The following is a 15,292-nucleotide window of genomic DNA, read 5'->3' as shown; positions in this document are numbered from 1 at the left end:
GCCTCCCGGCCGAGGAGCGCGCGCGCGGGCAGGAAGTTCCTCCTCGCCGGCCCCCAGGATGGGGCCCACCTTCCCCCTTCTCATCTTACACCCCGGGACTCGGGAAGACTGACAGGGGGGCTGTCCACTCCCTTCGGGACGCCCTCATTCCCCTCCCCCACAGGGGTGTGGCCGCGCCCCGGGCCTCTCTGAGGCCCCGTCTTCCTAGCCGATCGCCCCGAGCCGAAGCGAAGCCCACGTCAGCAGCTTTTCCCGGGAAAGGCGGCCGTTCCCAAACCTGCCATCCCAAACGTGCGGGTTCCAGCCAAGCCCGGAATGTGGGCGTGCAAATGGGGCAGTCCCTCTGAAACCCGTTGGCACTGTGTATTACTATTTTAAAATCACGTGACTTTTGGTATCAGCACTTCCTACCTATAGACCCAAACAGGTGGGTAGAGAACTTGGTACCAGCTCCAGGATGGAGCTTGGCACACAGTAGGTGCTCTAGAATACTTCTGAGTGAATGAATGAATGGTTGGATGGGATCACAGGCTTCAGTGGACAAGAGACTGAGCAAACTCCTGGAGAGAGTGAAGGACACGGAAGCCTGGCTGTGCTGCAGTCCATGGGGTTGCAAAGAGTTGGACACAACTTAGCCACCAAACAACAGCAACCTGATCATCAGTAGAAACTCGGTTCTTTCAGTAAAATATTAGACAGCTATGAAAAAAAAAAGTAACTGAGGATAGTCACCTTTTATGGAGCACTGCTGCTGCTGCTGCTGCTAAGTCGCTTCAGTCGTGTCCGACTCTGTGCGACCCCATAGACGGCAGCCCACCAGGACTAGCTATGTATTAATACTAGACATCACTCTATTAATACAAATTAACTCATGAAATCTTCACCAAAGCATTATGAGACAGGTAATACGATGCTCATTCCCATTTTACAGCTGAGGAAATAAAATCACTTGCTCAAGGTCACATGAGCAAGAAGGATGGGAACCTGGATTTGAATCTCAAATAGCCTGACATGTGGGAGTGTGTGTGTGTGTGTGGGCATGTTCACATGCATAGGCCAAATGGCATAGACAGGAGCATGTTCTCTTTGGCTGTATGACTGAGTGAGTGAAAGTCACTCAGTCGTGTCTGACTAGTCCCTGGAATTCTCCAGGCCAGAATACTGGAGTGGGTAGCCATTCCCTTATGCAGGGGATCTTCCAAACCAGGGATTGAACCCAGGTGTCCCAGATTGCAGGAGGATTTTCTACCAGCTTAGCCACGAAGGAAGCCCAAGAATATGGGAGTGGGTAGCCTATCCCTTCTGAGAATCTTCCCGACCCAGGAATTGAATCAGAGTCTCCTGCCTTGCAGGCAGATTCTTTACCAATTGAGCTATCAGGGAAACTTTGGACGTATAAATGTTGCCAACAGTGGCTGTGAATGGGGAGGGGGACGGGGGACCCCCAGAAGTGGCAGGCATATGTACTTTTCACTCTATATTCCGTTAGATGGCGTAGATTTTTTTTTAGCAATCGAAAATGTTCATTAAAATAAGCTAAATTAGGACTTACCTGGTGGCTCACTGGTTAAGACTCCGTGCTTCCAATGGCAGGGGCACAAGTTCAATCCTTGGTTGGGAAAGTTCCACGTACCCTGCAGGTCAACCAAAATAAATAGTTACACTTTTGAGGATTTCAAGGTTTTTTGTTTTTTTTTTTTAGTTAAATTAAATAGAAGGTCCTCAGATGTGGCCACAGACCTATGGGGTCAGAATCCCTGGGACTTGGGGCCCAGGATTGGCAAAGCTTCCCAGGTAACTTTGGAGGCCCACACGTGCCTCCTCACTGTTCATTCAACAAACAGGCTCATTGCCACCTCAGGGCCTTTGCACAAGCTGTTCCCCAAGTCCAGAGAGTTGTGTTTCCCCCTTCTCTTGGCGATCTCCCTCTGCTCAAAGGTCATCATTTTATAGAAGTCATACTGCACTGCCCTCCCCGTCAAACTATTGGGTGACCTCTACCCTCGCCAGCGCCTTCTAGCCCAAGAATCCTTAACCCGTTCTGTGCCATGGACCCTTTCCAAGATACTGTTTCAGTACGTAGGATTGCGTCCATGAGATTACAAAGGAGAATGATTATAACGAAATAAATTGTTAAAGAAAAATCCCAGCAACAACAAAATCTGTAAACTAACCACGTTAACATAAGATAAAAATACGTGTAATTTTGTTTAAGTCACCACGTGTGATTTTATTTCACTCTTGAAGGAAACACGCAGATATTTAGGGAAAGTGGGAAGGGAGCGAAAAGAACGGGAAGGGAAAGAGGGAAAGAAGGAAGAAAAATGCTTGAGGGCGGGGGAATGGGGGGACGGTTAAGGTCTCAGCGAAGCCTTGGCACAGTTATTGGCTCATTCCGGTTGTTTTTGTTTTCGCAGAGTCGTGTCGTTAGGCTTCGCTGGGTTTTCTCCTCCTCCTCCTTACAAACTCCATCCCAGTCGCCGCCGGGCTCAGCCCCCGGCGGGCCTCCCTTTTGCACAATTTCTCGCCTAGCCGCCCAGCGGTCTCCATGGCAACGAGGTGCGCTCCTCCACTCGGGTCGGCTCTAAGGAGGTGGGCGGAGGGTGGGGCGGGGCAGCCCCCACTTCTCAGCTTATTACTTCCCTAAACTTTATTCCCCAAATCGGCTTCCCAGAGAAGCTGTTTTCTGGAAGCTGGAAGCTAAAAATCTCTAGGACACCTGTGGTTGAGGAAAGCTGGTTTAAGAATCCAACTCTGAGAAGCCAAGCCTTCCACGTGAGAATGACCTCGCAGATTAGGCGTCGGATTTTGTAACCGGTAAAAATCGTGTGTGTGGTGGGGGAAGGGGTGGAGGATTATCCTAGAAATAAAACCCTCAAATGTTCAACATTCTTACAAAAATTGCCAACCCCTTCGCCGTCCCGCTGCTGGGTGTTTTAGATTGCCTTCTTCTCTGGCAGGCGAGATTCTTCAGCCGCCCCAGAAAAAAATGATAATTATAGCTCCCACTTGTATTCTTGTTTAAAAGAAATGAAAAAAATCCAAAGAGGATGGAGGAAGAAAACAAAACGTGGTTCAGATTTCTCTATTCAGCTATACTTGGTTGCCACTTTAAAAAAACGATAATAAAAGTGACGCATTTAAGAAAACGCTGAAGTTACAGAAAGGTGTAAAATGAAGAATGGCTCCCTCTCCCAGCCCCAAGCCTGTAGTCTCTCTCCACGAAGTAACCACAGTTAAATGCCTCTGTACTTTTCCAGAAAACAAAACAAAACAAAACTTCTTGCATGGGTAGAATTTATTTACCCCATGAGGATTTTTAATATCCTCAGTTATTTTCATCGCATCACTTACTTCCTCCTGGTATCTTCTTGTTCATTTATTTATTGTCTCACCCTATGAAAATACTGGGGATTCCCTGGTAACTCAGCTGGTAAAGAATAGACCTGCAATGCAGGAGACCCCAGTTTGATTCCTCAGTCGGGAAGATCCGCTGGAGAAGGGATAGGCTACATACTCCAATTTTCTTGGGCCTCCCTGGTGACTCACATGGTAAAGAAATCCACGTGCAAAGCAGGAGACCCAGGTTTGTTCCCTGGGTTGGGAAGATCCCCTGGAGAAGGGAACGGCTACCCACTCCAGTATTCTGAGAGAATTCTCAGTATTCTGGAGAATTCCATGGACTGTATGGACCGTGGGGGTCACAATGAGTCGGACACGACTGAGTGGCTTTCACTTTCACATGAGAATACTAGCCCCATGAGAGCAGGGATATTTGTCTGCTTTGTTCAGTGCTGAATTCACAGAATCTAGAACAGTGCTGATGGGAGCTCGAAATATTTGTTGAATGAATGAGTGAGGGGATTGGGCTGGACCTAGTGCTGTAAAACTTGCTTTTTTCACTTAATAGCATGTCTTGAACTCTTTCCATATCAAGCAGATCAATCTCAATTTTTCTCAACAGCTTTCCCCTTTGTGTAAGATAATTCATTTTTTTCGAGTACCTATTTTGCCCCTGACCCTGTGTATTTTCTCTTTGAATCCTGCAACCCCTCCAGAACAGGTATTATTCCCATTTTCCAGAGGAGGAAAACTGAGGCTAAAGGCAGTCACACAGCCAAGAAGTGGCAGAGCTTTGAATTACTCAGGTTTCTGAGGTTCTAGCCCTGTACTATTTTATTATTATTATTTGCCGCACTGAATCTTCATTGCAGCGTGCAGGCTTTCCTCTCTTGTTGTGGCCCCCAGGCTTCTTGGTGCGTGGGCTCTCCAGTTGTGGAGGGCAGGCTTAGTTGCCTGGCAGCATGTGGGATCTTAGTTCCCTGACCAGGGATCCAACCAGCGTCACCTGCATTGCAAAGTGGATTCTTAACCACTACACCACCAGGCAAGTCCCCTGCCCTACACTCTTAAGCTCCTTTATTTGTCCTGTTGCCTGTGGAGGGTTCGGGGTGGGGAGCAAGGTTGGCAGGCAGTCTCTGAAGACTTCCTTCCCAGGTGACGTATGTAACCTTGGCACAGTCACTCAGTTCAGTTCAGTCACTCAGTCGTGTCTGACTCTTTGCGACCCCATGGACTGCAGCACGCCAGGCTTCCCTGTCCATCACTAACTCCCAGAGCTTGCTCAGACTCATGTCTATTGAGTCAGTGATGCCATTCAGCCATCTCATCCTCTGTCATCCCCTTCTCTTCCTGCCTTCAATCTTTCCCAGCATCAGGGTCTTTTCCAATGAGTCAGTTCTTTGCATCAGGTGGCCAAAGTATTGTAGTAGTCTCAGCTTCAGCATCAGTCCTTGCAATGAATAGTCAGGACTGATTTCCTTTAGGTTGGACTGGTTTGATCTCCTTGCTGTCCAAGGGACTCTTGCCACAGTCCCCATGGGAACACAGTCCAAGGGACTCTTGGCACCGTCACTAGATTTGTCCTAAACGCACATAAATCAGATCCCTGTCTAGAATGAATAGGATATAAATTATACACACTTTTAAGACAGATACTACTGGGTTAACTGACAGCACATAGTAGGTCCTCAGCAAATACAGCAGGAAGTAGCCTTGTGGTCCACACTCTGCCCACATAATCAAGTCACTGCCACCTCCCACCCTCCCTAATCCCAAATCTAAAGGCTTTTGATGAATACAGAAGCAAAGCTGGCTGTAAGAGCAACCATATATTTAAAGAAAGATTCATTCATTCATGTGGTATATTTCTCTAAAGTAGTGATTCTCAAATCTGGTTGCACACTATAATCACTGGGGAGAGTTTTAGAAATCCCATTTTCCTGAGTCTAACCTATTGGATCAGAAGGTCTTGAGGTGGGGGGTCTGGTACTGCATTAAAAAATCTCTCCAGGGACTTCCCTGGTGGTCCAGTGGCTAAGACTTTGCACTCCCAATGCAGGGGACCTGTGTTTGATCCCTGGTCAGGGAACTAGATCCTACATACTGCAACTAAGACCCAGCACAGTCAAATAAATAATAAATATATATTTTTTTAATGTCTATTTTTTAAAAAGTCTTCCCAAATGACTCTGATAGAGGTGATGGCTGGTGGGGCTGGGCAGAGGTAGGAGAGAAACTGAATGTCCCCATAGGAACTTGACCCACTGGAAGTGCCACAGTACCAGCAAAAAGCCAGATTGGAAATTAGGGTTTGTCCAGTGTTAGCAATGGAGACAAGCCCTTTAGAGTGGTGGAGGTGGGGAGGTCTCTCAGGTTGAAAAATATCTACCCAAAGATTTTACACCCTAATTCCTGGAATTTGAAAATGTTGCTTTATTTGGAAAAAGGGTCTTTGCAGATGTCAGTCAAGATTTGAGATGAGATTGCCATGGATTATCTGGGTGGACCCTAGCTGCCATATGGAATGTCCTTATAAGAGAGAAGCAGGACTTCCCTAGAGGTTCAGTGGTTAAGAACCTGCCTGCCAGTGCAAGGGATGTGGGTTCGATCCCGGGAAGATTCCAAATGCCACGGGGCAACTAAGCCCATGCACCACGACTCCTGAGCCCATGTACTACATACAGCTACTGAAGCTTGCAGCCTAGAGGCCATGCTCAGAAACAAGAGAAGCCATCGAAACGAGAAGCCGAGCACCGCAGCTGGAGAGTAGCCCCTTCACGCTGCAGCTAGAGAAAGCCTGCACACAGCAATGAAGACCTAGCACAGCCAAAAGGAAAAAGAAAAGAAAGAAAGAAGCAAAGGAAGAGGATGCAGACATAGAGAAGAGGCACAGAATCAGAGGAGGCGATGTGGAGACGAAGGCAGAGACCAGAGTGATGGGGCCCCAGCCCAGGAACACCTAGAGTCACCAGAAGCTGCAAGAAGTAAGGAAGCCTCCTTCGTAGAGTGTCTGGAGAGCACACAGCTTTGCAGACACCTTCGTTTTGGACTTCTGGCTGGCAGGGCTGTGAGAGAATAAATCACAGTTGTTCTGAGCCAGCTGGTCTGTGGTCATTTTTTACAGCAGCCACAGGACAGGAACCCAGACCCCCTAGTGTAGCTACTAATTCTTCAGATTCCAATGGAGAAAACTTTAAATTAAAACCTTCAACTTTTATTCCTTGACCTTGTCTCTGCAGAATAATTATTGCTGAAGTGAAAGAATTCTTACGCTGTGTCCTGACCCCCAGCAGGCTGTTTTCGGTGATGGGAACCTTGGAAATGTTTTAAAATGCCTCCTCGGCCGGCCTGCAGAATTTCTGTCTGCTGCCTGCCCCTGGTTGCCAGCCTCATACTAGGGCAATCCAGTGGTTAGACCTCCCTTCTCTCAGGAGTCAATTAAACCTTTGGCGTTTGTGTATCTTTCACTGAACTTTCTCGCAAAGTCGTCTCCTCCTTACTGACCACTTGGTCTTACAGACAACATCTTTTTGAGTCTTCTTGACCACTCTCAGCAAATAGGTACTATTATTATCAACCCATTTCACAGATGGGAAAAATTGAGGCATGGAAATGAAGTACTTTACTCATGCAGCCCACCTCCAGACCACCCCACTGTTTATTTCATTGTCAGCTTTACTGAAAGTATGCTTTACATCTTATACAAAATATTCTTTTTAAAATGTCCCCTGTGGTAAGTTTTAGACTCATGATCACCACCAGAACCCTAAAAAAACCCATCCCCCAAAAAATATATAGAACCCCCCAAAACTTCCCTTGCACTTTTTGTGGCAGTCCCCTTTTGCCTACCCCCTGACCACTGATCTGATTTCTGTCCTTCAAGTGCTGCTTTTGCTAGAATTTTATATTAAAAGAATCATGTAGCATGTGCCCTTTTTGTCTGGTTTCTTTCACTTAACATCGTGATTTTGAGATTCATTTGTGTTGCTGTGTGTATCTGTAGTTTATTTCTTTTTGTTAGTTATATGTGATTACTCCACAGTTTATCTGTTCATTGTCAGTGGAGATCTGGGTCCTAGCGGTTTTATGATTAAAGTGTGTTAGTCTCTCAGTTGTGTCTGACTCTTTGCGACCCCCTGGACTGTAGCCCATCAGGCTCCTCTGTCCATGAGATTTTCCAGGCAGGAATACTGGAGTGGGTTGCCATTTCCTACTTCAGGGTTTATGATTATAGCTGCTATGACTATTTCAGAGCCTCTGCTTTTCACTGCAGGTTGTATAATCTCTGGTTGCAAAGAATCTATAGCATGGGTACCGGTGGCCCCACTTTACAGATAAAGAAACTGAGGCCCAGAGCAGTGAAGTCAGCTCCCTGAAGGCACACAGCTAAACAGGTGGCAGAGTCAAGAGTTGAACCCAGGCCTGTGTAGCTCCAGATCCTTTGCCTCTCCCTCTATGGTGTGCGCTGTTGATGCCAGCCACAGTTGGGTACTACTGTCTCTTGAAGGTCAGAACTTTGTGGATTCACCAGCCTGCCCCTTGGCATCCCACATTCCAAAGCAGCCTTTTGTCAGCACACAGAGAACATATTGTCTCCTGAAGGAGCTTGGTACATATTTGTCAAGTTCCGGAACCAGAGATCTAATACCAGGTTGACGTGTTCTTTGTCAACGCAAAATGCCAACCGACACTGGACCCAGGATCCCAATGGCCCACACCGAATAGCTTCCCCCTGTCGGTCACTGCTAAATCATTTACACATCTGAACAAATTTACTCCTCCCATAAACCTGGTGAAATAGGTTACTATTATCCCCATTTTACAGATAAGCAAGCCGAGTCACCGGGGGTTAAGTGGCTTGCCCAGGCTCACGCTCTGCAAAGTGGGGGAGCCAGGACTTGAGCTAGGCCATCTGTTCAATACTCCTCCTCCCCTTCAAACCTCCACACACCAGACATGCTCCTTTAACTGGCAGGCTGCCTAGTGAGGAAACCAGTTAGAGGAATTTCAGAGTTAGCTCCACTATGCACTTGCAGAGATATTTATCTGTGTTGTGTCAAGGTTTTGGATCAGGAGATATGGACCTGTAAGTCCCATAGCTCAAGGGATGGGAGGATACAACGAATTAATGAGGATGAAGGACTCTGCCCAAGTGCCTGCAACACAGGATAGATGTTACTGTTTTTATTCAAGAGAAATTTTTCACCTTTCCCATCAGCCACTGGAAGCCTGTGGGACAGGAGAAAGCTGTGTGTTTTGTGTTCTGCTGGCCATGAGATCTGATAACACCCCTTTTCAAAAACAGTGTGGGGGCTTCTTTGGAGGCTCAGTGGTAAAGAATCCACCTGCCACTGCAGGAGACACAGGTTCGATCCCTGGCCCGGCAAGATTCCACATCCCAGGAACAGCGAAGCCCCTGCACCGCAACTGTAGAGCCTGTGCTGTGGGTCCCAGGAGCCGAAACTACTGAGCCCACGTGCCCTACGGCCTGTGCTCCGCAACAGGAGAAGCCACCACAATGAGAAGCCTGCAGGCCGCAAGTGGAGAGCAGCCCCTGCTAGGGAAAAGCCCACACAGCAACGGAGACCAGCACAGCAAAAACAAATAAATGACATTATTTTAAAGATTAAAAACAACGCAGCCCTGGAAAACTTCGCTCACCCCACAGAAGCGGTTTTCAAAGCTTTTTTTTTTAAAGCAGTCAGATTGCTTTTCCAAATTAAATCTACCTTGGATCCCCCCAACACATTGAAGAATGGGCTATGATTGCACTGGATGTTCATGCTCAGTTGCTAAGTCATGCCTGACTCTTTGCAACCCCATGGACTGTAGCCCACTAGGCTCCTCTGTCCATGGGATTTCCCCCAGGCAAGAATACTGGAGTGGGTTACCATTTTCTTCTCCAGGGGATCTTCCTGACCCAGGGATCGAACCCACGTCTCCTTTGTCTGCTGCACAGGCAGGCAGATTCTTTACCACTGAGCCACCTGGGAAGCCATTTATTTTATAAGTTCCTATTTGTATGATATAGCATCAACCACAAAGAACAATGATTTTTAATTGAACCCACGTTTTGAAAACGGGTTTACAAAGGCCAGTCGCAACCTTCTATCAGCTAGCACATCCAATTTACTTAGGGTTTGCAGTGTGTCAGCCATGTCTGGACCCACACTGATAAGTAGCTTCAAGTGGCAACTGTTTCATGCAACAGTTCACATTACAATCTCAGGATACTCTTCAATTGGTCTAGAGAAACTCGAAAGAGAAGTGGTAGGAGTTTGGGGTTTTATGAGCAGCGTTGAACAATCACTCATGTGGTGTCTACAAACGTGAATGTTTATGGGAAACACCCCAAGCCCATGAGAAGCACAAATGCAGTTGTTGTGCCCAAGTCGCAAAATCTCCCAAAGACCACCAGGGAGCTGGTATCCAATGCAAAAGCAAGAGAGTTTTTATTACCAAGCTCGAGCTGGGGCTCCCACCGGCACCGACGCAGCGGCTATAGGGATGGAGCCCCAAGTTTTGGGTTATACTGCTTATATAGGGAATATTCAGGTGAAAGGGTAACAAAAAGGGGTGTTCAGGCTGAAGGACTACTGATTACCCTCTTCTGTAGGGTTGTGTGTGGATTTCTGATTGGTTTTTTTCACTTACACGGTGAATCATTATTTCACAAAGGTAAATCATCACTTCCAAGGTAAATCACAAATCCTTGAACTTAAAGTCAGGACGTTTATCCTAAGGGCTGATTGGCTTGTGCACAGCGGGGCAAGTTTAGGCAATATCCAAAGTCTAAGTCTGTTTGTCTAGTACCTTTGCAAAAATGGAGTTATTTTACAAAATGGAATAGCTTAGGCTCTTCACAGTCTTTTTTTTTTTTCAAATGCAGTCTTAATACTGCAATATGATGAGAAGAAATGTCACACTGGCCTTTGTTGCTATACAATGAATGTGCCTTGATGGGAGAATACATACTCCACAAATGAATGTGCCTGAGGGTTGTGTAGCCTTTATTCTGTAAACTCTGAGGGAACAAGAGACAAAATAGTACAATATTCTGTGAGTGAGTATGCACAGGTTGGCAATTTACAAGGAATACAAAGATCAATTGTTCAATCTTGTCCGGCTCTTTGCAACCCTGTGGGCTGCAGCACGCCAGGCTTTCCTGTCCTTCACCATCTCCAGAAGTTTGCTCAAACTCATGTCCATTGACTAGGTGATTCCCTGGTGGCTCAGATGGTAAAGAATCTGCCTGCAATGCAGGAGACCTGGGTTCAGTTCTTGAGTCAGGAAGATTGCCTAAAGAAGGGAATGGCAACCTGCTCCAGTATTCTGGCCTGGAGAATCCCATGGACAGAGGAGTGGGTTACAGTCCACGGGGTGGCAAAGAGTCTGGCACAACTGAGCAACAAAGATCAGTAGAGAGCTCCAAACTTTCAGACCATGGACGCTTTTGCAAGTTGTTCAAATATACCTGTGAGGATGGCAGGAATGGCTTTATCCCAACCATTGACCTAAACAAAGGCTTCCGAGGCTGATGGTAGACAGCCAGCTTGCGGAACGGACAGAAATCAGAGTCTTGCAGGCTTTGGATCACGTCAAAGCAAGTGAACTCTGAAACTTCCTCTGTCTTGACAGCTGCTGTAAATGCAAGGCCTTAACAGGAGGTTCTGACTGCCTGAGGGTGGTGGCTTGCCTGCATCCTGGCTGCCAAGGTGGGGGCATGGGAAAAGGACTTCCACCTCTCGGCTCTGGGAGGGGGGAAAAATGGAGGTAGCCTTGCAGAAATAAGAAAGGGGATTGGATGCTGGAATTCACAGACATGACTGACACCCACCATCATAATACACTGAGTGGCATGGGAGGGGCGCCGTCTCCACTATTACAGTTTGGCAGGTAAGGATCTGAGTCTGTCTCTGTAAATTGCACTTAAACATTATTTATTTATCTGTGGCTGTGCTGGGTCTTCATCGCTGTGTGGGCTTTTCTCTAGTTGTAGAGGGGGGCTACTCTCGAGCTGCAGTGTGTGGGCCTCTCATTATGGTGGCCTCTCTTGCTGTGGAGCATGGGCTCTCGGGCACTCAGACTTCAGCAGTTGCGGCCCCGGGCTCTAGAGCACAGACTCGCTCAATACTCTGGCCCAGAGCACGCAGGCCCAGCTGCTCTGCGTGGCATGCGGGGTCTTCCCGGACCAGGGATCGAACCTGTGTCTCCTGCACTGGCAGGCGGATTCCCCAGCTGCATTTTAAAAAAGAGATTCAGCTCACATCTTTGAAGACCCTTGAGCTAATGGAAGTTTGCAAACTTCTAAGTCAGACGTCCTGACAGGAGCTCTGTCTATCCACAGACACTTGCCTTTTGCTTGATTGATTTTCATTGTGGTTTTCCCTCACCATTACGGGGGACTCAGCTTATAGCCTTGGGGACTACCCACTAATGTTGTAGTTGTTTTTTTTGCCATGCAGGCACGTGCGATCTTAGTTCCCCAACCAGGGATCGAGCCCATACCTCCTGTAATGGGAGGGTGGAGTCTTAACCACTGGACCCCCAGGGAAGTCTGTAAATTGATCATTCTTGAAGGTAACCTCTATCATTGCTGGTTTTGGACCATTCCCTGGAATCCTCGTCTTTTGTTCTTTAGAGAGTAGAGCACAAGTTGAGCTTCTGGGATTTAATTTGGGGAGAACCATATCCTCACCCCAGATCTCCCAGGTGGCACTAGTGGTAAAGAACCCCCCTGCCAATGCAGGAGATGTAAGAGCCGTGGGTTCGATTCCTGGGTGGGGAAGATCCCATGGAGATGGGCACGGCAATCCACTTCAGTACTCTTGTCTGGAGTATCCCATGGATAGAGGAGTCTGGTGGGCTACAGTCCACGGGGTCGCAGAGTCGGACAGGACTGAGTGACTTAAGCACGTACACGTACCCTCACCCCAAGCGCCAATCAGAGCAGAAAGGTCCCACCACTGATCAATCCTGTAAGGGAGACCCAGCCTGTAGAAGACAGTGACAGCTTTTTTCAAGTCGCACGCAGAGCGGTGAGGTTTCCATACCTGGTAAGGAGGCGCCTCACATTCTCTGCCATGGTATCTGCTTGCCTTGTGCAAAAGGGTGGCCCATTGTGGACAAGCTTGTACCAGATGTATATTAGAGGTGAAAGACAAAGTTGCTCAGTTGTGTCCGACTCTTTGCGACTCCATGGACTATACAGCAGGCTCTGTAATGGAGTGGGTAGCCTTTCCCTTCTCCAGGGGATCCTCCCAACCCAGGGATTAAACCCAGGTCTCCCGCATTGCAGGGAGATTCTTCACCAACTGAGCTATCAGGGAAGCCCAATCCTTATAAAAGACAAAATGAAACAAAAAAATGGCTCTAGACTTTGCAATGGGCGGATTTCCAGCAGAGCCCAAAGCTGAAGGGGTCTGGGCCACCTCCCCGCAATACCCACCCAGCAAGAGGGTTTGCCGCCATGAATGGCAAAGGGGATCGTGGCCTTGCTCCCAAGCACGGATCTCCCTGAAACGTTCTTCCTGCTTGGCTATTCCTCAACTCTGGTAAGAGACCTTCTGCAAAACCCTGCAATTCCAGACCCTATTTCCTCTTCCACTTCTCGAAAACACCTGTTTACGCAGGCGCCAGAAGCAGCCCACAGTCTCCATAGCAACCCTCGGACTGGCTGCTAGGCTCCAACTGCGACTGCGCAGCTGGTACCCCGGTATCTCCGGGTTGTTCCACTCTGTGGATCTTTGGGACTCATCCTCACTCAGAAGTTACCCTCACCCCACTCAGATAATACCCACATGCGTATTCAGGTATCACTCCCACAGCTATTCCCTTTTCCAGATCTTTCAGACCCAGGGAATGAACTCAGGTCTCCTGCATTTGCAGGCAGATTCTTCACCTTCTGAGCCGCCAGGGAAGCCCCAAATGTTGTGCACAACTACTCAGATATTACCCATTCGAGTTTATGTACTCACTCATACTCGAGATGCCACCCACACACTCAAGTGACCCATGCTCGCTCATATGTATTCAACTATTCAAACAACTCAGACGTTACCCACGTGTACTCAAATATTTAATATGAATGCTGCGAGGGCAAGGTTTGGGTCTCTTTTGTTCCCTGATGTATCCACAGTGCCTGGAATAGTGCCTGGTGATGCTTTCAAACTGCAGAGCTGCAGAAGACTCTTGAGAGTCCGTTGGACAGCAAGGATTTCAAACCAGTCATTCCTAAAGGAAATCAACCCTGAATATTCATTGGAAAGACTGATGCTGAAGCTGAAGCTCCAATACTTTGGCCACCTAATGTGAAGAGCTGACTCACTGGAAAAGACCCTGGTGCTTGGAAGGATTGAGGGCAGGAGGAGAAGGGGGAGATAGAGGATGAGATGGTTGGATGGCATCACCAATGGACATGAGTTTAAGCAAATTCAGAGAGATAGCAAAGGACAGGGAAGCCTGGTGTACTGCCATCCAGGGGGTTGCAGAGAGTTGGACACGACTTAGTGACTGGACAGCAACACTGTGGGTGTCCAGGAAACACTTGTCGAGTGAATGAATGGTTCATACTCAACCAGATATTATCCACATCTGTTCTCATGGTACCCACACCCACTCAGAGGTTCCCAAGTAACTCAAACATTAACCACTCACTAGCAGGGGTGTGAAGAGAAGGTGATGGCATCCCACTCCAGTATTCTTGCCTGGAAAATCCCATGGATGGAGGAGCCTGGTAGGCTGCAGTCCATGGGGTCGCTAAGAGTCGGACAGGACAGAGCGACTTCACTTTCACTTTTCACTTTCATGCATTGGAGAAGGAAATGGCAACCCACTCCAGTGTTCTTGCCTGAGAACCCCAAGGATGGGGGAGCCTGGTGGGCTGCCATCTATGGGGTCACACAGAGTCGGACACGACTGAAGCGACTTAGCAGCAGCAGCAGCAGCAGCAGGAGGGGTGTGAAGGTAGAACCTTGTGTTGGGTACGCTCAGTTCTATATCCCCAGCTCCTGGAACAGCTCCTGGGGCATGGTAGGTGTGCAATGCACACGAATGAATGGACCAGTGATCCCCACTCAGCTAGATGTTAACCGCACCCGCTAAGATGCCACCCATGAGTTCACTCAGATAAAAATACCCACCTTCACTCACACTAGTCAGATGTTACCCATTCTGACTCAAAAGTTACCCACTCTCTTGAATGATACCCATCCTCACCGCATCATCCACACTACTCATATTCCCCAAATTTACTCAGAGGGTACCCACCTTCCCAAGTTGCTACCCACACCCACTCAGCTGACGCCCAACCTCACTCAGCCGCCCCCAGCGCCCACCCCAGGTCACCTCACAGCTCCTTGTCAGATGCGTGGTGCTGTCAACGGTTTTTCTGTGCTTCCCCTTGCCTTTCTTGCCATCTCCAGCCTTGCTTTGCTTCTCTGAGGAGTCCAGAGGTGGCACTTGGATCACCCTGTCCGTGGCCCCAGCCCCCTGCTTCTTCCCTGGCCCCTACACAGTGCACTTCCTGGCAGGAAGCTCTTTGGGGCCCATCACTGTTGGACGCAGCTCCTGTCTCAGGACCCCGGACACATCCTTCACCGTCCCGCCCTCGCTCTGCGGGAAGACGGTCGGTTTGGTCAGGAACTGCTTCTGGGGCATGTAGACCACGCTCCACGTTCTGCCATTGCCCTTGATTTCCCTGGGGATCACGGCGTAATTGATGCCCTCAGCCAGCCTAAAGGTGGACTGCTCCAGAGCTCTCTTCTTCCACAAAGGCCTTTCCAGCCACTTCAAAGTTTTAGGGTCGGGGTGGGGGACTTGTGATCTCTTCAAAGTTCTCATGATTTCAGTCTTCCGGGATACCTCGGATCATCAGGGACTTGTAACTGTTCACCGCAAGGGCCTGGCACCCATGCTCCAACAGTGCAATGTCCTTGCCCCCAAACAGCAT

At 48.3% G+C, this 15,292-nt stretch overlaps 1 protein-coding gene across 1 annotated transcript; it reads right to left on the bottom strand.

The window, feature by feature from the left end:
- Nucleotides 1–14,689: 14,689 nt before the first annotated feature.
- PNMA8C (PNMA family member 8C) lies at nt 14,690–15,292 on the bottom strand. Its single transcript, XM_052655318.1, is given in 3 exon segments — nt 14,690–14,736; nt 14,739–15,087; nt 15,089–15,292. Coding segments are annotated over 3 exon segments (600 nt in total).

Source organism: Budorcas taxicolor, chromosome 18 (genome assembly GCF_023091745.1).
Source record: "Budorcas taxicolor isolate Tak-1 chromosome 18, Takin1.1, whole genome shotgun sequence".
In the NCBI taxonomy this organism is placed as follows: Eukaryota; Metazoa; Chordata; class Mammalia; order Artiodactyla; family Bovidae; genus Budorcas; species Budorcas taxicolor.
This window is presented reverse-complemented; position numbering and strand designations above follow the sequence as displayed.